The following is a 26,680-nucleotide window of genomic DNA, read 5'->3' as shown; positions in this document are numbered from 1 at the left end:
TGATTATATCAAAGGAGAGAATAATATTATGAATTTTAAACGGCTATGCATAGATCTTATTCGAGGCTAAAATACTTTTTTATTACTTTTTACTTTTTATTACTTAATATATATATACATATATCATACACGTCTGTGAATTGAAAATGAATTTGTGATATTTAAAATTTATTGTGAAATCAAAAAATATGTAAACATATTAATAATAAATATCAATCTATCTATCTATCTTCTTTATGCCCAATATCATAGTTCCAGTCGATATTCGGAACTTCTAGAGTCAGTAAAATGCAGTATTTGGGGTTATGCCCGACATCGATCATTTGTCATTGATTTATCATTGAGCCATAGATTTTGGATTTTTGGTTAGGGCAAGTCCAAGAATTTTTTTTGGTTTTCCGATCTGGAACCTAATAATACTGATACCCATAGATAAAGGTTCTTTAAAGGTGAAGGGACTTTACGTTTCAATTGTCTACTTCGTCCAGTTACCAGATAAAGTCCTTTCTTTTTCGAAGTTATGGAAACCAACATTAACGTGGTCACCGAGACGAGATTTTGATGATTCCTTTCATGATGACTTTACATAACGTAAGCTTTATTTCAGATAGCCTAGTGTATTGCAAAAGCTGAACCAATCCTTGAGCGTCTCGCATCTTGCTCAATATAACGGCAGATAACCCGAAAACAAGCTGCTTATAAACTGTTGTATCATCTTAAATTATGCAAAACACAGTAAATGAGAGTTCGAAGGCTATGTTGGATAATTAGTCTTGGCAAACTGCCGTAGAAGCCTCCACTGAATTGGGAAAGGTTTTTAAAAACTGGATTTACCATCATTGTAGACTAAAAGCTATGCAAAGCAAAGAAAGAAATAGTATATACTACAGTTATATTAAAATTACAACGTACATATGTACATATACATATTGCCAACGAGAAAACATATTTATTGATCATAATAATTATCAATTAACGTAAAAATAAACATTGATAAAAAATTATTATTGAACAAAAATGTTTCATTTTCATTAAAAAATTATTATGAAACAACGTGCGATAAAACTTATCATGTCCCTGAAAAATTTGCATTAAACGACTGCGCGTGCCATCGAATTTCACTGTGCGCGTTAATACTCTGCAGAACCAGAGCAGAGATGATGGTGTTCACAGCTGTTTATATCATATCGCACAGTTGTTTTGTTTGCGATCTTTTCCATATTTATTTGTTGCGCTAGTTACATTTCCAAAAGACGTAGCGAAATGCTTATAATTTTCTGTTACGATATTTTTTTTTTTTTTGTTAGCCCGCGTGTATGTATTTTGGATCTGGTTGGGCGGGTGTGCGATTTGTTTTATGTGTTTAAATTATTTTGGCAAAGTTTTTTGTTTTTTTTTTTAATTATTTTCGTTTTAAATTTTATAGGTTTTCTGGTGCGTCCCGCCTCTTCGCTTCGATCCAGTGCACCAATATCAATGCTGGCTAACTTCTGTTTTAAAGAAATCAACACCTTTTACCTACAGTCGTACAATGATTTGAGACTTCTACACTCGAAGCATATTTATTCGTTAATAATATTGCAAATAGGGAGATAAAGAAATGTTTCTAAAATCCTTTTTGTTTATAGATAAAATAATAACCTGATAGGTGTGAATATTTTATCAACAAATGTGCGAATACTTAATTAGTTGAATATTTGGTTGCTGTAGTCGACTTCAGGTTATATGTATGTACAACCAAGTCTATGCTCCCCATACGAAATAAAAAACAATTGCAAAAAAGTACACTAAATTTATTGGAGAGACCTGGAAATATTTTCCTTTTTAAAAAGAAAAAGTGACCAATGTGAAAAGGAAAACATAATTATTTCATTAATTAAACAAATTTGTGATTCGATCAATTAGAAACAATTTTTCCTAAGCGAGTGTATTTCTGCCATGAAAATCCATGCAGATGCCGTTCCGAGTCCCGTCACGCCAATTTGTAGGAAAAATTAAAAGGAGCAAATTGAAAGAGCCACCATGATTCAAGCTTCATAATATTAGCAACATTCCTACTTTAGTTGGGCTGACGAAATTTCAGCTGTTATAAAATAACGAAAGTCTGGCAGTCACGGGTTTGTTTTTGTTGTTGTTGTTGTAGCGATAAGGTTGCTCCGCGCAGATTTTGGGGAGTGTTATCGATGTAATGGTCCTTTGCCGGATATAGATCCGGTACGCTCGGGTACCCCAGCACCATTAAGGTGCTAGCCCGACCATATCGGGAACGATTTATGTGGCCACGGGCTCTTGCTTATTAGTTTCGTTTCATGCTTTTTTTTGTTACAAATCAAATAAGTTACTTTATGTTATAATGTTAACCCTTTCTTTCCAGGGTCCAGGAAACGTTTTTTTGACGCTTATAAATACTGAATTAAAAAAATCTTAAATTTGTATTACCTTGTTTTGGAAATGGACTGTTTCTTTGTTATACTTAATGTGGAGTTTTTTCCAAACATGTCGACTGTAATATATTATAAAACTGATTTTGTTTACAGCATTGCTCAAATTACTTCTTTTCTTATTTCCTGTTTCCGCACGAATCTATCCATTCCTTTGGTAATAAAAAACAACACCTTACATCGAATTACCTGGCTAATTTAGGTCTCCTTATACTTTATGTGTTACCTTTGGTATGATTGAAGCTGTAGGAACAAATCGAGCGCTGCAATATTTTTTATTGCTGCTGCCTTTGCTACTTTTTTGGTTGCAGATCAAATCACGACATGCTACGTGACCTCACAATAAAAGGAGAATTTTAACAATTAGCTTCCCAGAAAAATATGCTGACCTTATATAAGGCTTATTTCATGTGACCAAAAGGCCTATGGCAGCAGGCCTTAAGTCTATAAGGAATATTAGGTGTATTATACGTTCAAGTTACGGGAAAAGTCACATTAAAAATACTAGAAAACGATCTCCTCAGACAGCGAGAAATATAAAATTTACATTTTTCAATGATTTTTTGAAACGACAAAAAGTAGATTAACTTACCAGCTTCATCGGCGTCCTAATTTTCAAACAAAAATATAATCCAGTTTCGTTAAAATAATTGCGACAACAGTTAGGTTTTATCATTGCATTTCGTTTATGTTTAGGCAAATTTTTTTTAAGTTTATTTACATTATTTGTAGTGTGAATAAGCCTAAAATAAGGCATTCTCATAAGGCGTATGATGTACTTTATCTTCCTTATTTTAAGGTTTATCTGTCAGGAGTGAAACCAGTATTCTTTATTGCTTACAACCGCTTATACCAGTTTTTGCTGGGTTGTTGTAGATGACGCACTGTTGATGGTCTGTTTTTTTGTTGCTTGGTCGACTTGTCTGAATTTTCTGGTTGATTCGTACGTTTGACTTTTCTTACCTGTGTTTGTATGTGTGTGCTGTGTATTTTTAGAGTGTAAGAACTTTAAATGTAGAACAGAACTAGTCGATGATTAATTTAATATCAATTAAATGTTGAACCAATGTCACGTCTGTCCCCTCTGAGCAAATTCAATTTATCAGTTTAATTGAACTTGCCTACAAACGTTAGGTCCTAATTTGACTTGGGACCGTTTTTTTTGACCCCTAAGTTAGGAATAACTCAAATAGAATGATGACATACGACATACAAAAATGATTTTTTTTGTTTTACGGATAAATCATGGCAAATTCATGGCAATTTACGAATAGTTAGTTTTTTTCTACGTAAAAGTTGTCCTGCCAATTTCAGAGGTCAACTCGATCCTTGACAAAATATCGAGATTGGTTAAGTCGAATTAATAAAAAGCTAACTATAACGCTTTATTAAACAAAATCTGTTAGATACTTATTGTGATCATAACTACAATTAGCCGTAACAAATCAGTTCTGTGTAATTCTTCTAGCTCTGTGTACTTGGCACCTACTAAGGCGAATAATTAAAAAAAGACTATAACCCATCCGTTTGTCCATCGTTTGCCCATGTTTGTCCAGGGAAAATTTTCGTTTTTCCACCTTTTGTTAAAAAATTATTTCAAAAACAAAAAATGTTAAGTGAATTTGGTACCTCCATATCCGAGTAATAAAAAAAGCAAATATTATTCGTTAGCCCTCGATTGTCCATGTTTGCTTAGGAAAAAAGGAAAGGGATTTAAGTCGCTAACCAATAGAAAAGATCAACGAGTTCCAAGATTAGGCTTACAACGGCTAAAAGAAGCAATCATTCCATAAGTACTTATATTAATAAGCAACAAGCGATTTCAAAATCAGATACAATTTGGAGTCAGGAATTCAAGGGGCTCATAAGCGCAATTCATAGCTTCCGCAACCCAATTGCCAACCTCACCTACGCGAGGCGAACCCTGTTACAAATATGCATGTATCATACAATATTTAGCAGGCGAGGCTCTGGTTACCCAAAGTTCCTCATGGAACTAGGAAGTGGGGGCGGTATGGCATAGAGGGTTTGGTGTGGTCATGCTTAATCGTTCCGGAGATGGTCGAGCTGGTACTTTAATGGTGTTTGTTACCGGAACGTACTGGATCTATATCCATCAGGGTACCATTAACATCCATAGCACTCCCCAAAACCTTCGGGGAGTTTCCCAATCGCTTCAACAACAAAAATAACATGTGCAGGAAAATAGCGAAGTAGTTAGTGCTGTTTTTCCTGTATCTTCATATGAAATTTGTGAAAACAAAAACCAAATCCGTAGTAATCTTTTAAGTTTATAGTACTTCGTTGAAAGCAGGATGTTTGCAGTTTATCTCAAAATAATAATTTTTTATATTCAGAAATAAAATACAAAAATTGAAAATTTCAATATGTTTTGTAAGATTTTCTTAAAATTTAGAAAATCAACATTTTGTACATATCTTAAATAACAAAAATGTCATCGTTTCAAGGTCATTGTAAGCCAATGTACAAGGTTTTGTTCGTAAAAGTAACAAAAATAAAACTACAATCCCACAACCGATTCAAAATATGAAAAAGAGATAACGAACGTGACAAATTGTAGACTCCAAAAAATGCTGCTCGAATGTTCAGCAAAATATTATTTTATTTTTTGAAAGAAGTGCACATACTAGCTAAAAGCTTTCTGAGTTTTAAGGGCAAGCTTGCCTTATATACAAGATTCTGTAGTTTTTTAGTAGACGACGCAACACTAAGATAATCAATTAACAAAAACTCCATTTTCCAAAGCTTCTTATACTCCTTTTTAATGTAATATACAAGTCTAGAGAAACGTTAACAACAATAAATATATGTTTGCATCTAGATTGAACAATGTAACTATAGAATGAAAAGACCTTTTTATTTTCTTAGTAAAAGAAACAAATTAGAAAAACCGAAAAACCTTTTTTAGAAATCATATTCTCTGACCATTTTATTTTCATATCATACATATATTTAAATTTTAATGCGATGTGATAAAAATAAAGTGTGACCACTTCGAATTTTCGATTCGTGTTGGACCTTATTTGCCTATCGCTCATATGTAGGTGTCACCTTCACGAAGGATTTTTTTTAATTAACAAAAGGTAGACAATCGAATGAGATATCAATTTTTATATTATTCGCATATGTAGGCGCCAACTACACAAAGCTTAATCAATCTAAAATTGCTATCTATTTGGCATTGATTAGTCAAGCAAATTAACAACCTTTCGTAACTCAACTTAATAAACTTAGATATTTTATCAGAGATCTGGTAAGGTTGCTTATTGCAAATGCCACGGATATAATATCTTAGAAAAGTTTCAATTACCAGTGTTAAATGCAGCATAATCCATGTATGTATTTATGTGTATCTGTGGTGAGCAGCATAAATCGCATCATTACTATCGACATGATTTTTTTTTCCTGAATATATGTATATAAGTATATACACACACCCATCCATGTCTTGTGAATGGTGCGCCCAACCGATCCAATTTTATAGTTTCAGACCTTTGCTTTATTCATCATTCGTGTGGCCCTGTGAACTCTGCACTTTTTGTTCGATCTTTGGCCAAGTATTTTTAATCCAGTGTTGAATTCACATACATACATATATGTACATATGTATATACATATTTTTCAGTTGCTGCTGTTGTTGTATACTAAGATTTAAGTATGTTTCAAAATTTCTTTTTCTGGTTCATGATGGCTACAGATTCTCTCTATTCAGTTGATTCCTTTCCTAAGGAATGGCTATTTTATAAGCTTCCCAAGGCAGTCGGTTCTATGTACCGGAGCGACTCGGGATTTTTCCCGACCAAGGACTGTCATCTCAGTGTGACCCCATTTAATTTGTTTCGTCCCTCCCACAAATTGTCATCCTCCCAGCAGCTCCTTGCAGCAGGACTGCTACATATTCTCTTACTCCGGGAAGGTATCGAACCCAATCCGGGTCCGTCTCCTGACCCCGGTCCTGAGAAATGGTTTTGCTGCATTTGCCAGAAAAGAATCTTTTTAGGACGGTCATACTCTGTTCAGTGTGTCTCGTGCAAGGGATGGTTGCATCGGACAGGTTGTTCTGGGCTTGATCCCAAAACCCGACGTCCACGTAACTTTTATAAATCTTTTGTGGCTCCTTGCTGCTCACGCCCAAGGGCGTCCCGTAGTCTACGCCTAAGCGCCCCCACTACCTTCCAGCAGCCTCGCTGCTCAGCAAGCCACAACAAGTACCCGCTGCTGCTCGCGCCCCACGGCGCCAACAACTCAAACAGCTGATACCACTCATAACTACTACCTTCGTAGTAGAGCTGGTAGCAATGCTGAGCATCAGCCCCTGCCCCCGTCTTCTTCTCCCCCCTCTTTTCTGGCAGCAATCGTGTAGGTCAGGGAAACATACTCTTAGTCCCTACCTCCGTTTGCACCGTCTGCCAGCACAGAATATATAGGTTTGCGACATCCACTCAATGCAGCTCCTGCCTTGGGTGGTGCCACTTTCCTAGATGTTCTGGTCTCCGCGACGGCAACCCCTCCACGGGTTTCATCGCGCCATGTTGCCAGGTCGCAAACCCAAATCATCCGGGTACCCCAATGCTTTCCCAAGGGCGCCCAGTCCCAAGGCCACAACAGCAATTGCGTCCTGGCCTTCCACAACCTAGGCGTAGTCACCCGTCACTTACCCCTAGAGTGGCGGCGTCACCCCTCATGCACTTCAGAATTCTGCAGTTAAACTGTAATGGACTAACTGGGAAGATTACGGAGATAGTCGGTTTCATGAAGCGGCACAACATCCGCATTGCTGCGATTCAAGAGACTAAACTCACAGCAAGATCTGCATTGCAGACCTGCTCTGGGTATAATGTCCACAGGAAAGACCGCGAGAGCGGAAATGGAGGCGGCCTCGCGTTTATTATACACCACTCTGTGCAATATTATATATTTGATCCTGGCATCGACCGCAGGCACAATGTCTTAGAACGTCAAGGCCAGGCGATGCAAATCTAGAAATCATCAACATCTACATCCCTCCTGTCACCTGTTGCCCCAGTGGATACCGCCCTAATATCGAGGCCTTACTCACTGGCAACAATCGCATTATCTTAGGCGATTTCAATGCCCATCACGACCTATGGCATTCAAACTTGCGGGCGGACAGTAGGGGTGAGATGTTGGCGGATCAAATAGAAGAAACGACGTTCTGCACAATAAACGGAGACGCCCCCACACGTATGGTAGGAAGCTGTCATAGCTCGCCAGATATCTCAATCGTGAGCGCAGAACTCGTAAACTGCGTCAACTGGCAGCCGATGGTAACATTGGCATCCGACCACCTGCCCATACTTATTTCGTTCGAGCGTACCGCCGACTTCATCGTCACCGAAAAACGCACTTTCATAAACTTCAAAAAAGGAAAGTGGGAAGAATATAAATCTGCAACAGACAGCAGCTTTGCTGCCCTCCCTATCCCGACTGATGCCCGCCAAGGGGAGCGTGCCTTCCGTAAGGTCATTGAATCCGCCTCGGCACATTTCATTCCCGCCGGGAGAATTCCCGAAATCCGGCCCCACTTCCCGGCGGAGGCCGCGAGCTTAGCGAGGGAACGCGACCTTATAAGACAGCTTGATCCAGGCGACCCCCAAATAAGGGATATAAACCAACGCATCAGATTGCTTGTGGACGAACACAAGCGGGCGAAATGGGAAGAGCACCTAAGAGGTTGTAACCTCTCTACCGGTGTAGGTAAACTTTGGTCCACCGTAAAGTCCCTATCGAATCCGACTAAGCACAAAGACAAAGTTTTCATCGCCTTTGGCGATAAGGTGTTGTCGGATGCGAAAAAATGCGCGAGCGCTTTCTGCCGACAATATATAATGCATCCTACGGTTGACAAAGATAGACGGAGAGCCAATAGGCACGCACATAAACACAAATTCAGCGCGTTACCAATCACCATCACCGCTAGAGAGGTTGAGGACGCCATTGGTCGCGCTAAACCATCCAAAGCAGTGGGCCCAGACATGGCTATGCCGCATGCCGATGCTTAAAAACCTAGGGAAAGAGGGTTTCAAATATTTAGCGCATGTCTTCAACCTGTCTCTTTCCACCTTTGTCATACCCGAGAAATGGAAAATGGCCAAGGTGGTCCCGCTACTAAAGCCTGGGAAACCAGCTAACATAGGTGAGTCATATCCGATATCTCTCCTATCGCCAGTGGCAAAGACGCTTGAAGCCATTTTGCTCCCTTATTTCCAAGCACATTTGCAGCTAGCCCCTCATCAGCATGGCTTCAGAAAACTCCATAGCACTACCTCCGCGCTAAATGTCATTGGCAGCCAGATAAATCGCGGTTTGAATCAATACCTCCACCATAGAACAGTACTCGTAGCGCTAGACCTATCAAAAGCCTTTGATACGGTCAACCATGGCTCGTTACTGCAAGACCTGGAAGGGTCTACCCTTCCCCCATGTCTTAAAAGGTGGACCGCAAATTATCTGGGTAGTGGGCAGGCATCGGTGCAATTCAGAAACGAAACATCAAAACCAAGGAGAATTAAACAAGGGGTGCCACAGGGTGGTGTCCTATCCCCACTTTTGTTTAATTTCTACATATCCAAGCTACCTTCACCACCGGAAGGAGTCACAATCGTTTCCTACGCCGATGACTGCACAATAATGGCCACAGGCCCAGGCCCAGAGATCGATGAGCTATGCAATAAAATAAACGGCTATCTCCCTGATCTCTCCAGTTTTTTCGCCTCGCGAAACCTGGCATTGTCACCGACTAAATCTTCCGCGACCTTATTTACAACATGGACGCCCCAAATGTCGACCATATTGAACATCCACGTCGATGGCACTACGCTACCGACTGTCCTACACCCCAAAATCTTGGGTGTGACGTTTGATCAGGATCTACATTTTGGTGCGCACGCAACCGCAATTGTTCCGAGAATTCAGAGCCGTAATAAAATCCTCAAATCCCTTGCTGGCAGTACCTGGGGAAAAGATAAAGAAACGCTCATGACCACATACAAAGCAATTAGCCAGCCGATTACGTCCTACGCGTCACCCATATGGTCGCCAAGCCTAAAAACTACCCACTGGAAGAAACTACAGGCCTGCCAAAATACTGCTCTCAGAATCGCCACGGGCTGTCTTCTTATGTCCCCAGAACATCATCTGCATAATGAGGCGAGAATACTCCCCATCAGGGAGAGAAATGAGATGCTGACCAAACAGTTTCTGTTGAATACCCAGAAACCTGGGCATCCCAACAGACATCTGATTGACGAACCAGCACCGCCTAGGGGCCTAAGGAGTCATCTCCGTAAGCATTTTGAGGAAATACGGTACCTGAGAACCCAGCCGTATGAAGCGAAAAAACACAAGCAGGTCCTTGGTGAACTCCATAGACAGGCGTCGGACCTTTATATCGGGAATTGCCCGGTGAATCCAGTACTTGAAGAAAAATATCCAGAACTCGCGGAAGAGGAACGCATACTCCCCAGGGAAACGCGTGTCACTCTTGCTCAACTTCGTTCTGGATACTGTAACAGGTTAAACTTTTACCTATCCAGAATCAACCCCGACATACAAAATGTATGCCCCGCTTGCAATGTGTCCCCACATGACACCAACCATCTCTTTAATTGTAATGTGGAACCAACGCCTCTAACACCCCTTTCCTTATGGTCCACCCCTGTTGAAACGGCAAGTTTCCTTGGACTCCCGTTAGAGGATATTGATGACAATTTGTGATCGGTCGCGGCTATTAGGTGGGGCGAGCATTGCTACAACAACAACAACAACAACAACAACAACTACATTACTCCGGAGTTTTTTTATTTTTGCTATTGCTCCGACTCTGCACATGAACAGAGCATAGAGCAGAGTCGTGGCATGAAAAAGTGATATCATTTCTTATGCTCTGCTACGAACTACGTCGTGTTGTTTTAGAGCGGAGCTAACAGCAGAATAAAAACTCGAAACGAAATGCTAATTATAGTGGAGCTGGAACATAAAAAAATTTAATGCTGTTTGCTCTGTTGGGCATTGTTATGCAGAAATTTGTATTTTATCGCGCTACTACTTATCTACAACATCTTAACTTGCAACGCAACTCAACGTGGAAACAAAGGAGAGTTTACCGATACAATAACAATAACAACAAAAAGAAGAAGCTACAACAAAAGCTTAAAGATGGACAAAACGACGAGTTCAAAAACAACAACATCACAACCAACTACAAAAACAACAGAAAAGACAAAGTTCTGCATAACAATGTTGTAAGAGCGCAAATAGCAGAGCATAATAAAGGCAATAACTTCTTTATGCTACGGCTCTGCTGCATGCTCTGTGCATTTAATTTTTCATACTGAAACTTTGGAAAGCTTCTTTCTGTTTAAATACTCATGGAATCGTTCCGGGTAAACAGAGTTTTGTGTTTACTTATTCAATTGGAATATACCGAACGCGTTGTTTTTATACTACCTTACGAGGCAGTTTAAAAATAAAAGATGAACGCTTTTGCGACTTTTGGTCAGATCCAAAACACCGATGGCGGTTTAATGCTCTCGTAAGTGAACTTATGTAAGTGCTTCAAAATTTTTTACTATAATTTTAATATTTCAAAACAAAAAACAGCTGCTTGACAAAAAGTTTATTCCGCAAGTTATTTCTGTGTTCTGTTTTCCAGAATGAATAAGGAAATACACTCTTAGATTACATCAGCATCCACAAATATTCTTTTGACAACCGATGACACATTTCCGGTTGTAGTTTGATATTAAAAAACGCTTTGAAATATATACAGTTAGTTTTAAGGTAGTAAAAATTCTATCAAACATTTAATGAACAAAGAATGTAATGAAATCTACGTAAAAAGCCTCAATCAGCTGAATTCAGCTGTGGTCACCTGCTCTTTAAAGTTACTATCTTCTCAGCCTCATCTTGCGTCTCCTTGTAGGGCTAGTTGAAGGTAACCGGCCGGATGCGCCGCCATGTTGAACACATTGTTAAAACGGCGTCAAATTTGTTTTTATAATATTACTAGCAGACCCGTCAGACGTTGTTCTACCATAAATTTGGTCTATCTCCATACATTTTAATAAACTTTTTCCTTCTAACTCTGCCCTCACAATGAAAATTACTTTAAAGCTCTCGGCAACAACTTTCATTTGATATCCATATTACACACACATTCTAGGGGTATCCGGGTCCAGGTTTTGCCCATATCTTGAGACCCTAGTCACCAATAGGTATGTACTAAAGCACTCATCAACAGTTTTCATTCGCTATCCATATTTTATAAACACATTCTAAGGGTACCCGCGTCCACGTTTTCGCTTATATTTCGAGACCCTAGTTACACGCGGGTACGAAAAATATCCCGTATCAAAGTACTCATAAACAGCTTACATTCGATACCCATATTGTACAAACATATCCCAGGATTACCCAGGTCTACGTTTTGATCCCAAGACCCTATCCAGAGTGGGATAAAATTAGCCTATGTCTGTCTCCTGGTTCTAAGCTACCCCTCCACCAATTTTCAGCCAAATATGTTCATCCGTTACTTCCTCTTCAATTACTCTTTATCTATTAAAAAAAAGCGCATCATAATCCGTTGCGTATTTTTAAAGGTTTAAGCATTCAAAGGGACATAGGGACAGAAGAAGCAACTGTTTTATACTATGTAGTGATGTACATCCATACATCCCTATAAACCTACGCCCGAAGTTAAATAACGTAGCGAATGCTATATATGTACGTATGTATGTGTCGCACCAAGCCTCACTCAAAAGCAATTAGCGCGGACAGTTCACAGCGAACAAACACACATACGCATTTTTTGATAAAAATGTTACTTTTGTTTAAACAATTTGGCTGATATAAGAAAGGAATCACGTATTTTTTTTTTGATGCAGATCGAAGGTAAATATTTCAAAGTTTTACTGAAAAGTAGAATTTTTTAAATCCATCCATCCGTTTATGAGTTATAGCTGTGTAAACAAAAAATTTATGATTTTTTACTACATTTTGGCAATTTGCCACGCCCCTTTAATATATACCTTAAAATTATATTAACTGTACCATCTCACGTAGCTAAGCTTTCAAATGCAAAAAACCGTTTTAAAATCGGAGCATTCTGTGTGAAGTTATGTGCATACATGGCATTTAGCAGTCGTATTTTATAAGATTTATGGATATTGTTTAAGTTTTAGTTCCATTTCCGTACAACCCAAATTCGAAAGTGTCAAATCGAAATATACTTACTCTTGCCACAAGCACTCTCGTATTTCCGTCTCTTACATTTTCTTGCGTTTGCATTTAGTAGCTGTTTAACGCTTCACACTTTCTTCACATACAACAACAATAGCACCACTATTACATTAGCAGCCATAATCAAGCTGACGAAAAAAAACCAATAAGCACAATGAATTCGTTTGAATTCGCGGCGAAATCGTTTATCGGATAGTATTAACTCGGCATCACCTATCATCATTAGGGAGTCGAGATTGCAGCTCTTTGGTGACTTGAACATTTTCGACTCCAAATTTAATTTCAAATCAAAATAGAAAAAAAAAAACTAACCAAGGTTTCACGAAAACCAATTCGAGGCGATATAATCCTCATTTTGTGTTTATTGGGTAATAAAAAATAATTTCGAAAACGTTTTTTAAAATGTTCGAAAACTCAAAATGTGTTTAAATATCTTCACGAAAGTTTCCAAATTTTGTTTAGAGTTGTAGGAAAAAATTTTAGCATGCATTCTTTTAGTTCTATTGATTTTAGCTTAGCTAGTCTTGTTTAAAACTCCCAAAATTTGTATTTATTTTTAGCAATGTTTTTTCAAAGGGTTTTTAAAATTTACTTCCATGCAAAATGTTTAAAATTTTACTTTATGCATACTTTGTTGAACTAGAATTTATTTAACTACAAAGCCGCGTACTTAAAAAGATTCCTAAAACTCTTTGAATAAAATTTGGAAAATTTCGATATTTTTAAATATTTTTGAATATTTTTCGAAAACATTATTATTACTCAATTTATTAATGTTTTTTTTTTTTAAATAACGAACACCTCTGAGTAAATCAGATCATTTTTGTTGCTGTTTTTGTACACGCAGGTGTTTGTAAATAAGTTGATTGTTTTGTTATAGTAAAAATCTGTGTGCATATGAGATTGTAGGGCTGGAGCTCTTGGCTTTAAAATCGCAGCTCACATCAACTAGATATAAATCATCTCATCATGTTTGAAGTTGGCGTTGATTGAATTTTATTCCGATTTTGCTTTAAGTTTTCGTTGTTTTCGGAGGCACGTTTTAATGCTGATGCTCTTGTCTGCAATAAGTTCTGCTCATATTGTGGTTTCCCATTAAACATTTGGCCTTCAGTTCATCTTACCTTTTTTAGCGGTGAGAGTGGTGGGATGCTAGCACGCTCGCCTACCACACTGAAGGTGCTGGGTTCAAGACCCCGGATAAGCAACATCAAAATCTTTAGAGACAAATTTCTTCAGCGCGGTCGTTTTCTTATAACAAAAAGGTAGAAAAAATAAAAATGTATGAAAATGGGCGTGGCACTGTCCCTTTTTTGACTAAGTAATTTTTTATGTTTCGGGAGCCATAACTCGAAGATAAATTAACATATCATAATAAAATTGGGAATACATATATACTTTCTTTATAACAGGTTAAGGACCACGCCTACTTTTATATAAAAGATGATTAATCTTAGGGAAAAATAGTTTTGTATCACTGATATTTCACTTACCAAGTTTTATTGTTAGAGGAAATTGAGATACATTTTTTAAATGGGCGATGCCACGCCCCTATTTCGATCAAGCGTTACATAACGTTTCAAGAGCTTAAAAAAAAATGATATGCCTCGTAACAAAATTCGAAAAAGTTATTTATCTGAAACGAACTGTATAATTGAAACCCACGCTGAGTATATAATGTTCGGTTACAGCTAAACTTAGACATCCTTACTTGTTTCTTTTTGTTCTTGTTTTATTTATTTTTTATCACGGTTTCGTCCCCTGGCTTTTCTTTTTTTACTCTGTGTTGATGTAAATATGCATTTCTTTGACTGCTGGCTCTTCCTCAGTTTATCTCGAAAGGTCATTTACATTCAACCATTGTCTTACTTCAATTTTCCACTTCTGGTTTTCTTTCTAAAAAATTTCAATCCACACATCTAAACAATGCCCTTATGCAATTATGTTACGGTATCAGCGGCTTTCGCTGTCTACTTTCAACCTATTATTTACATAGGTCTGCAATGCAATCTTTTCCTGCAATTTCAGCCCTTTTTCGCTTCTTTTGCTTTAGCGGTTCCTGCAATTTGTTTTCTTACATACTTAAGAAAAACTGGAAATACTTTTTGCCAGCTCACCTTCAAGTTTTTGCATTTCTTACAATGCTTTTGTGCCGAGGTGCATTTAATTTCATGTAAATATTCATTTATAGATAGAATTGCAAAGAATATTTATATATTTATATGCAGGTGTACAAAATATACCTGGGGGTAAAAAAATATCAGCCAAATTAATTGTGTAACAAAAATGCGTATGAAAACTGTTTCGAAAACTTTCGAAAGAAAATTTTTAAAAAGTTTCATGAAACTTCAAAAATTTTATTTAGAATTGTAGAAACCTTTTTAATATGCAATTTTATAGTCGAATTCATTTTGTTCACCAAAATTTATTGCCTATGAAACTTCGGCTTGATTTCTAAAAATTCTATTTCCAAGATTGTTTAAGATTTCCTTCCATAAAAAGTGCGTAAAATTGTAATTTTATATGGAAAAAAATCTGAAACATCTAAAATGTTATCTCTAATTGGAAGCACAAAACAAAAGATAAACGTAAAAAATTTTCAGAAAATAATCTAGTTCCCAGGGATGGCACATATATAAACGCGTATATTATCTATTGACGATTTATTGAAGATTAAGGCATGTGCAAACATGGTCTTAGACTGCAAGCTTTCAATTATAAAAGTGTATACTCAATAAGTATCCTAAAACTCTAAATAAATATATTATAAATAAGAATGACGAACATTTAAAAAAACTTTCAATTTTTCAAATTTTTTCGAAATCGTTTTTGATAATCACTAACATAGTTTTGTTACACAATTCTTAAATTACTGAAAATAAAAAAAGATAAAATGGATTTTATTATAAAAATTTCTAATAACTTCGAATTTTTTCGAAAACGCCTTCGAAATCGATTTACATAGTTTTCGTTACACAATTCATTTAATTATTTGTTTAAAACTAACGAAAACAAAAAAGAAGAAGTCATGTTTACAAAATGTTTTTACTGTTTTTTTTTTTTTTTTACTGCAGGTATATATGTATGTACATATGTGTAGTAAGTGCTTCTGCAAAATCGCGCATCCAACATCATGATTAGAAATTTTATGAAGCTGCTGCCCTCAGAACCTAGTCCTTTAAACACTCATGAGATTGGCTGGAAGAATATGCAAATAATTGTTGTATTATTAAATAATCACTTACGAACTATTGCAGATGTCACCGACAATATGTACTCCAGTGATAATCATTTGCTATGAGGCATTGGACCACAAAAATATTTGTCACTTGAACTTTAATTGATTGCGACTTCTCGTTACCGTTTAAATGTTTTGTCAAGTGTTATCTTGACAGCTACTGTCAATTGTTTTTTTGTTTATTCTTTTTGTTTTGGAATTTAAATAGGAGCAACATGAACTCAACGTGACCCTAAAACGGCGGCCGCCGTGGTGTGGTATTATAGCTGAGCTTGCTAAGACGCGTTTTTAAAGCGTTTTTCGCAGATGATTTTCATACTTTTTCTGAAATTTTCATGTTTGTGATCTGCACCGGCCCAGCTCACAAATTAGTGATTGCTTTTGTCAATCAATCAATCACCCCAAACAGTATCTAATAGTGACTAGAGACGGGTTACTGAATTCAGCTGTTAATTTACATTTTCAATAAGCATAATATTTACGTCTGCATAGACGCCTTCATACTAACACTTTATTTATAATATTTTCAATATTTTGCTTTATTTTATATTTTATTTATTTCTGTTTTATATTGTTACTGCATTGATTTATGACCTCGTCATTAATTTGGTAGGTGGCGCTTACATTAAGGGCCTTCAACATACCCACGTATTTTTGTCTTCAATTTTTCTTATTTAACTGGTGTTTTTTTTTTCAATAAGCTTTTCACGCAATTGAGAGTGATGCCTACGACTAATTTAGTATCCCTAAAGTTTTTTAAGAATTTTTGTTCAAATAAAAGTTGTACTAATGAATTGAAATAAAAACATGGTTGTGAATACTTACGTAAGTAATTCTTTCAAGAAATCTTTCCCAAACTGTCGTTGAATGAATATTGAATGATTCATAAATATGCATGTTTTATTTTATCCTTTCAGTATATGGAGTCACTAATGACGTTACTACATAAAAACTATTAACACAATTTATTCCTATATAGAACACAGAGTTTCGTTGTCTGCAAAAAAGTGCAGTTGTCACCTAAAAAATTAATTTTCATTTCATTTCATTTCATTTATTTACAGTCAATGGAATAAATCCCTACAGACTAAATATATTAAATAGTTCTTAAATTCAATGTAGAGCTAAAAGTATGAAACTTATATACATATATGGACCGGAGAACTTAAAATGCAGAGTATAAAATAATTAAAAATTTAAACCTTGGTAGTGAAAAATCCAATGAAACCGTAGCGCTCAGTGAGTTAAACTCACGTATAGCACGGGCAATAGGAGCATTACAGCCATAACTAGTTCTAAGATTATCACCATAAAAGGGATAGAAATTTCGGAGAGAACGTTGAGGGACATTAAATCGAAACCGCTCCAGCAAGTACGGGCAGTCAATAAACCCATTAATAATGTTATAAGCGAAACTTAAGCAGATAATAGATCTACGATCCAACAAGGTCTTAAGGTTTAATAGCAAGAGACGAGAAGAATAAGGAGGCATAGGTTCAGAGAAGTTTAAAGGTCGAAGAGCATATTTAAGAAAGATCTTCTGTATACGCTCTATTCTATTTACAGCTGTCTGCTGGCTTGGCCTCCAAATAAAAACTGCATATTCCAAACGCGACCTAACAAAGGCCGTGAATAATAACTTGATCGTATACGGATCTGAGAATTTTATAGCATTACGCCTAACGAAACCAAGCATAGAATATGATTTAGCAGTTATATAGTTTACGTTATTGTTAAACGAGAACTTACTATCAAAGATAATACCAAGATCTTTAATCTCATTAACACACTGAAGCTCACAATTTGAAATTCTGTAAATCGTATGTAGTGTACTAGTTGTTTTCGCATAAGTTATGTGGCGGGGTTCAAGGAAAGATGAGATTCCTCGCACCAGCGGTAAAGTTTGTTAATGTCATTTTGTTAATGTCATTTCCAACAAACCCCAAAATTAAAAACAATTACAGTGCTTGTTCCTCGGTTCTAATTTGGTTTCTTTGCTATAGTAAATACTTATTACTTGTTATTATTATTATTATAGCTTTAAACAAATTTGTGCTATTTTCATGTGCCAACAAAACGCCCTTTGGGACGAAAATTAAATACAAAAACGGCATTTTCTGTTCCGGCTATGTTCGTGTGTCCCATAAACACAAGCTTTCATAGTTATGTCTTTATTTGACTGCTCAGTTGGAAATTGAATTATGTACTACACGGTTGAAAATTTTAGTCTAAATTTTAAATCAATCATCTGTTTAAACAATTTTTAAAACTCGTCAATTTACTACTTTCCTTTCTAATTTTATTCGATTTAAATTTTAAACTTAACAATATAATACCTAAGTCTAAAATCTCGCAAATGTTTTAAAACCAATCCAAAAGGTTAAAAAAAAATATAAATGTAAGGCGCGATAACCTCCGAATCTAAGGCCAAGCTTCTCTTCCAATTTGCGTCGTGCTCCTCTTGATTTCCCTACAAATTGGCCGGACGGGACCTACATGTTTTATGCCGACTCCGAACGGCATCTGCAAGGCAGATGAATTTTCACTGAGAGCTTTTCATGGCAGAAATAACCCGGAGCGCTTGCCAAACACTGCCGAGGGGCGACCCCTCTTAGAAAAATTTTCTTCTAATTGAAAACCCTTATTTCTAAAATTTTGATGTTGCTTTGCTCGGGGTGCGAACCCAGGGCATAAGGTGTGGTAGGCGGAGAACGCTACCATCACATCACCGTGGGCGCCAAAATGTTTAGAAAATCTAAAAAAAGAAACTTGTGAATAAACTTGTTAAAACCAGAATTAAAACTAACCCAAAAAGGTTAAAACAACTAAAACTAAATGCATTTAAAAATTAAACGGCCTCCTGAGATACGACTTTATTAACGACTTTGCTCAGATACGGTCTTATTAACAAAATGTCCGAGATACCTCCTTATTAAAAAAACCTTCAAGTTGGAACCTATCTATTAGAATAAGTCGATATGTAGTAGAAAAAAAGTTTCCGGTGTATTTCTATTGGCTGCCCTTTTCGTTTTTAGTACCAAATCATTCTCATTGTTAGTTATGTGTTTTTGGGTCACGGCTTGTTATGTTACAAAAACAACACGGCTATTATAAATGGACTTACACATATACTAACATATCGTCGACGCCGCGATAAAAGTTGCTAGCTCCATCCAACAAAATATTACAGTAGAACGTAAAATCCCAATTGAATGAAAACGTCACTCACCATTCTACTTTATAAAATGTATAGAGTTGGAAGCTTTTTTTGATGGAATTAGTAGGCTTTTTAGTAGTATTTAGCGACTCTGGATCTTAAACACATTATTTTTCTTTACCATTGTATGCAGTTATCGTGTTACGTGGAAATCCATGTTTTCTATATACAAAACCTAAGTTGCTGAGTTAGTTTCCTACAATTTCCTTACACTTTCTCAATTGTAGATGCGAGGCTAACGAAGAACTGAGACGATATGCATAATAAGCTCCCCTCATTGTTTGGAATTTTCCTCATCGAACTAGGATGTTATTCTGTGTGAGAGCGTTTACATTATAGTACGTTTCTTGGTGTAACGTGTAAACCTTTGACTTAACATTTTCGTCTTTTCCGGTATTGTGGTGACGATTTTTATTTTATACCTTTCATGAAAATAAAATGGTATATTAAGTCTGGCATGAATGTCAAAATTGTAAATCCTTAGACAAATAAGTATACCGATATGATCAGGATGATGACCTGAGTTGATTTAGTCATTTTCGTCTGTCCGTTTGTCGGTTTGAACGCAAACTAGTCTAGTCCCTTAATTTTTGAGATGTCTTGGTGAAATTTGGTGAGTGGGTATACTATGATGTCCGATTAGACATTTGTCGGAGCCGACGGGATCGGAATACTATAGCATATATTCCCCATACAACCGGTTTTTCAGAAAATGTTTTTTTGTCATAACTACCTCCATTTGCCAGATAGAAGCTTCAAATTTCACCAGATGCTTTTGTATACGGCACATATTGTTGTCTGGAAATCTTTAAGAGCACGGTTTTTCTTCAGAGAACTAACTGGTGAGAAGTTTTTTATGCTCTTAGAAATAAAAATAGAAGTATGAAAAGTACAGCTATTCATCCTCACTCAGGCCCCCAATTTCTCAAATATTTCTCCTCCATTGAATTGTTCGTTGAATCGTTTCAAACCTATAGCACTCAGTTCGAAAATTACTCTCAAAAGTAGCTTCTTAACGTACGTAAAAATTTAAGCCAACGGTGATCCAAATGACACGTGGAACAAAATTAACTGAAACCGAAAGAGGGAAAATTTTGGTTTTGAAGGAAGAAAATTTAAAAAGTAGTAACAATGAACCCATACATGTCAGCCGCAAGACAACAATTTTTTTTCTTCTGAAAATAGCGTTGTTTTGGATTGGCCAGCTTGTGCGCCCGACCAAAAACCCTTGGAGAATATGTGGGGATTATTAGCCCGTAGAGTCTATGCCGAAATATAGCTCCACAAGCGAACTGAACTGTGCCATTGTGGATAATTTAATAACCCAATAATGGCACTCTTTTGTTTTTGTCTGACGTTAACATTAATGGAAAAGAGTAATTCGTAAAATCAGTTGCTGAAATGAGAGAGGACAAACAGCTCTACTTTTCCACATTTTTATTTTGTTTTTATTGCGTATCCCAAAAACATCCCAGCAGCTAGTTCTCTGAGGAAAAATGTGTCTTATAGTTATGAGACGCACTTTAGTATATATCCCATACACCGGATTGTATAGGTAAAAAGCTTTTTGTATTCACTGCCCCATTTCAAGAGCTAGAAGCTTCAAATTTCACCAAATGCTTCCGTATATGGAATTTATTGTTGTCTGAAAAAAATTTAGAGACCGGTCGTATCATCTCTAAGATATGAGGTTTTTATCATTTCTTATAGCCGTTTGTTCAGATCCATTCATGAAAGGTATGAGGTCTTCAGCACAGCCGAAGACAGTCCCGTTCTCACTTGCATCCTGTTTTTTCGTGATTTTTTTTATGAAACAAATACTGTGAGAACAAAATATTTTCCACTTAAACAATGTTATCTTGCTAGGAATTAAAATGTTGGGCAATCAAGTTTTAAATTTTACTGCTTTCGAAAAATCCATGCATTCTTCACATTCAAAAAAACAAATGTTATTAACATTTATGCTTTCTACTCGGGATCCTAATATAGAACATTTAATAGTTTACGCAGTATATGTAATAACTGAAAATCGAAAAAACGCAAATTTATGCTTACCAAAGTTCACTGCGACTCAACACGAATTAAATGCCCAGCAATTTACTGCTACATTAAATTGTCTCTTAACAAGAACTTTACGCATAGCCGCCTAAAAAGTAAACTAAAAAAAAAAAGACTATTTCCGAATGAGTTACTGCAAATCATAACTTTGAACAAAGAAATTAAAATCGGAATAGTTTCGTCTAGCTCCGGCTATCTGGCAACCCTACTTCTATCCCAGCTGAAGTAAATGCGGTTCCAATGCTTTAAACAGTCACATTTTTTGTGGAAATCTTTTTATTATATGAAATAAGTAATAAAAATTCAATATCGCAAAAACACTTCGTAGTTAAGGGATTTTTCAACCTGTGTGGGTTTTATAGTGCATTGTTTTCGGGTGTTGAACATATTTTTAGTGGCTGTCTCATCGGAAAGTTTAGTACAAAATTTTTTATTGGCATTGTTTCCTCTTCAACAAATAAGCAAGTGAATTGATAAAAACGTTCAAAATATGCTACAAAAATAGAGAAATAAGCAACAAATGCTATTGCCCTATGTAGGTCACAATGAAACCGTGAAAGTGCCGTTTATTACAGTCTGTGAGTGACTGTAAACCAAATGCAACTGAGTTTAATGCCTCCGGCGCTAATCGCTTATGCCACTCGTATCAGCAATAATACCAACCACACTATTCTGCTTGTGATAAAGACTCAATAACTTACATTAATTGTTTTTGTTTGCACATTTTTTGTTTAAATAAAAATAAATACCTAAATACAACACACAAATAAACACACGTACCGCAACGTAACTGATGCGTGATGGAAGTTGAATAGGCAATGCCGAAATCAGATGCGCACTTTACCATTAAGCATAATTAAGCAATTTTTTACGATCTGTCATTGTAGTTTCTAAATGAACTTTAACACATACTGACACTGTACACGTATGTATGTTTTGTAGAATATATTCGAAAACACTGAAATCATTATTCATATTAAATCTGGCAGCTGTTTTGCCTCTACGCAGTCCATTGCACTTTACCGCTCGTTTCTTTGTTTGGTTTCACAAAAGATTTTCTATAACCCAACATGGTCAATAAATGGTTTGTAAAGTACATATATTAGAATAACGTACATATATTTCGAATACAAATTTTGAAATACCTAAACTAGAAATATTTTTGCTGAAAAATTACAAAGATATTCCTAAGGTCTTTCCTCGGAACCGTATATCGAAATTTTTAAAGAAAAATTTTTAGAAATACATATATGATTTTGGCAAATCATAACTTTTGCTCAATATTTTTAAAAAATAATCTTTCTGTTCATGGAGTCGAATTACTCAATACTTAATTGCTACGCTGAGTTGAGAAACCTGGCAGGGTACAATCGCTCCTAAGGATCCACCTCCTAATCTATCACTTCTAGGCATAGTCATATATTTTTTATACAATAATTTATACTAATTTCTTCTTAAACTTCTAACGTTGATTATGTTATGTCTGAAGTCAATTAATCTTTAAATTTATTTCATGTTTTTTTTTTTTTTGCAGAATTAATGATCTATTTGAGTTCACGAGATCAATTTAATCTTCAACAAACAAAAGCGAAAACATCAACGAAAACAAAACGATAACAATAACTGAACTGAAACGAAAATACGAAATCTATTTATAAAAATGATTATAAAAACAATATAATGTAGAGTAAGAGAAAGCGTTGTCGATCGCAAAATGTGTAATCCAAGAAATTAAAAACAATAAAAATAAAAATTTTATAAAAAATTCTGAAAGATTAAACAGCGCATCAAAAAATAATAAAATATGACAATGAAAATGATTTGAATAATTGATTATAGCTTTCTTTGCCAATTGTCTTTTGGGATATTAAAAGCAATTGAGCTACTAATGTCCCTAATGTTATTTGTCAAAGTTGATGCCAATCATAGTACATACATATGTACATACATACATATATGTTTAGTGAACATGATTGAAATGATATAATTAATAGCGAAGAAAAAAATTTCAATGACAGAATTAAAAGACGCTTCAAATTTGGGGAAAAATAAACCGAAATAAAGTAATAAAAATTATAGGCAATTGTTGGAAACCACAAAAACAAAAATAGAATAAAAACAAAAATTCGCGTTGCCGTGAACTTTCAAAAAGGAAATATTATTTAAAAGCTTTGAAGCTACATGCTAGTGTTGAATTGAGCTAAAATGGATTTGACTTTGGAACGTGAGAACTCTGCACTGGGCAGTCTCTTCCAGCAGATCATAAATGATTTAAAGGTAAGTCTATATTTTTGTTTATTTATTCATTCAAAACTATGATTCTATACTTACGAAAATGCGCTCTGTTATGTTCTATTGTATCGTAAAAAAGAACTATGTATGTATAAATAAAGAAAAATATATGTGATTACAGTATTTATTCTTGACAGCAATAAAATTTTTATAAAGCTCACAAAAATCAGCGTTAGACCAATGAAAACAAATAAATAAATTCAAGGCGCGATAACCTCCGAAAGAATTTTTTTCAAATTTGTTTCGTGCTCCTTTTAATTTTTTCTAAATATTTGAGGGACGGGACATGTTTTATGCCGACTCCGAACGGCATCTGCAAGGCAGATGAATTTTAACTGAGAAGCGGTTTTAGCGTTGCGCCATCTTCAGTGTCATTTTTAATTCTAAGAGAACGCCGAAACCAGTTTGTCTCCAAATCAAATTTGACAAAGGATGACGGATAATCAATCCAATATAAATAAAGTGCCCACCCTTTCGGAAGATCAACAAAACAAAACGAAGCATTAATATTAGTATTGCTGTTATTTTCAATATGGCCTCATTAATTGTCTTGTCTTAAGTTTACAAGCCGCAAAAATAAACAAATCTATATATGTGACCTGGAATCATGAAACTACCCTATTGTGCGAAAATACCGTTGTTCTGTTTTTGAGTGATTCTTATAGGAAATTTAATTTTTCACAAATCACATTTAAAGCCAAATCGGACCGCAAATACGATTTTTTGAAATATTTCGATCCATGCGCCACCTATCGGAGATTTTGTCTTATTATTGAATTGTCTCCGGGTTCTGAACTATATTCCAAGTTTCAAGCTTGCAGCTTATCGGGAAGTTACTTAAATTTTAATTCCAAAATTCGTACACAACGGCCGGCCGTTACACAGAGTCAAGCTAAACAAAAACTTTAAACGCGTGTTTCTCGAAAACTTGTTTTCGCACAATATGGTCGTTTCATGATTCCAAGTCACATATAAAATTCAAATTATGTATGTATATATATATGTATGTAGGTATAGATCGGGTTGCGTCCTAAACAACCAAATTTGAAACACCCATTAGAAACCTTCGTAAAAATGAGGATGTTAATATCTTTAATACCAAAATCCAAGAAGTACTACCAGGGACCGAGACACCCTACCTATTGACACAGTCGTGGAACAATCCAAAGTTGCGCATTATGCGGTTGAGTTTATTACCTTCTTGAAGCCATCACGAAATCCTCCTCATCGATTGATCCTTCAAAAAAGTAATAATTATGCTTCGTAATTTGGATCCTCCGCGTTTATCTAATTTGACAAGGCTTATCATCACAAAACGTTAACCGAATGTCATTGATTTTATCTGGAAATTTCAAAAGCATCAATGTTTTCATACCAAGGACTTCATTGATACCGAAAGATATGCGTTTCCATTTTGAACGACTCCAATTTCCTATTAGGTTGACTTTCGTAATGTTCATCAATAAAGCTCAAGGACAGTCATTACCAGTAACAGGAGTCAATCTTACCAACTCACGTTTCACCCATAGCCAACGTAGCGTACGTAGTTGGCTCATCGACAAATCTTTTTTTTTATACTCCAAATGAGGCGTTGCAAATCAAAACGCAATAATTACAATCTAACAGGATCGAAAAAGTGATAAAATATAATCAATGCCTTACTATAAATAAAATTTTTTAATGCAAATTTTAAGTAGTTTAGACCAATTATACTTATACTTTTCAGTTGTTTCTTGAAGGTATTGGAAAGGAAAATATGAATTTTATCAGAATCCGAAAAAAATTGTATGTGCACCTTTGCGTTTTGATATGGAAATCCTCAAATAATATTACAACAGATATCGTATATCCTATGGTTTTCAGCAATACCTAAATTCGCAAATACACAACCTTGAAAGAAGTTTAAAATTTGTTTTATTTATGTTGCATAGTTTTATAAAAATGTGGGGTGAAACTCACGGGCATAGCTAGTAAATAAATAAATATCGAAGGAGAGTGGTTGAGCCACATGCCTATGAAGATGTCGCCTTTCCGTTTTAATGATATAAATACTAATTAAAGATGTATCCTCAGTTTAATTAAATTTATAAAAGTTCTAAAGGGTTTTCTTCGAATTCCAAACTTATTAAAAAAACTATTAAATATCCAAATGTCTTTACTTTGACTATACTTTTTGCCCTAATGCTTCGTTTACAGCAACTCTGACGTCAAGTTCAAGTATTCATAGTATTATACCGTTTTCACACAGAAACTTGATCGAATCACAATTCTCTTTAATGAAATAATTAAGTTTCCCTTTTCATACAGGGCCTTTTGCTTCATTAAGCGAACATCTGTCAGCAGCCCAAAAAAATATTTTGTTTTTACAAAAAATAGTTAAAATGGAAAGCAGCCGTTTCCTTCTTAACTATAAATACAATCAAAATAAAATGTATGCGCAACTACCCATAGATGTTGCACCTAACCAAATATGTCCATATTTTCGAAAAAGCCATATTATCTTTTGCAGCAAATGCAGCGAAAATTAAATTTTGAATTTTTTCGTGTTTTTCTATTTTTCGTAAATTATTGAAAATGATTTATTTTTGATTGTCATTTGTTTCATTGACAATAAAATTCGAAGCACCAAGCAAAACCGGCTGGATTTTTCACTCGATTAGGCATTCAATAAAGCAATAATGAGATAATTAAGAATTTGTATTTGTATGGAAGATTGAGTTCAATTAGGCCTTTAATGTAGAAAACTTGACTAATTATTTCATTAAGCCTCTGTGTAAAATTGGCATTAAATAAAAATAAGTTTTTATATTTTAGCATTAAATTACAACAATAATGCATCACTCATGTACTAGATAAAGTTTATAAAAAAAACTGAAACATAAGTAAGAGCTGTGGGCACAAGGTCAAACGCGTTTTCGGTCTACGTTTTAGTGTCCGTTCGATCATTTCTCGTTGTGTGGACAACAAACGTTTTCAGACATTAGAAAATTTTTAAATAATAATATAAACAACACAAGAAGAGCATACATAATTGGTAAATAAAACATTTTAGTTTAAATTTAGTTTTCCTCTACTTTTTCTATTAATTTTCACATATTTCTCACGCTTGTATTTATGAGTACACTGAGTGGTTTGTTTGGGTTTTTAAACATA

General features: G+C 35.5%; 2 protein-coding genes across 15 annotated transcripts in view; one reads left to right on the top strand and one right to left on the bottom strand.

The window, feature by feature from the left end:
* Positions 1–26,680, top strand: part of mim (missing-in-metastasis) — a 165,345-nt gene that overhangs the window by 12,629 nt on the left and 126,036 nt on the right. For all 14 annotated transcript variants that reach the window (XR_010951396.1, XR_010951394.1, XR_010951395.1 and 11 more), the window contains exon 2: positions 22,770–23,512. Coding sequence is in view for 11 of the 14 variants with exons in the window: in XM_067776858.1 (XP_067632959.1) it covers positions 23,441–23,512 (72 nt within the window). In the remaining 3 variants the exon portion in view is untranslated. The remainder of the gene's footprint in view (positions 1–22,769; positions 23,513–26,680) is intronic.
* Positions 462–26,680, bottom strand: part of ppk25 (pickpocket 25) — a 124,703-nt gene continuing 98,484 nt past the window's right edge. Inside the window, exon 6 of the mRNA XM_067776869.1 lies at positions 462–853. Within this exon, the coding sequence (XP_067632970.1) occupies positions 837–853 (17 nt within the window). The 3' untranslated portion in view covers positions 462–836. The remainder of the gene's footprint in view (positions 854–26,680) is intronic.

The sequence above is a fragment of the Eurosta solidaginis genome, chromosome 3 (assembly GCF_040869045.1).
Source record: "Eurosta solidaginis isolate ZX-2024a chromosome 3, ASM4086904v1, whole genome shotgun sequence".
NCBI classification, from domain to species: Eukaryota; Metazoa; Arthropoda; class Insecta; order Diptera; family Tephritidae; genus Eurosta; species Eurosta solidaginis.
Note: the sequence above shows the minus strand (reverse complement) of the source record. Positions and strands in the feature narration are given on the sequence as shown.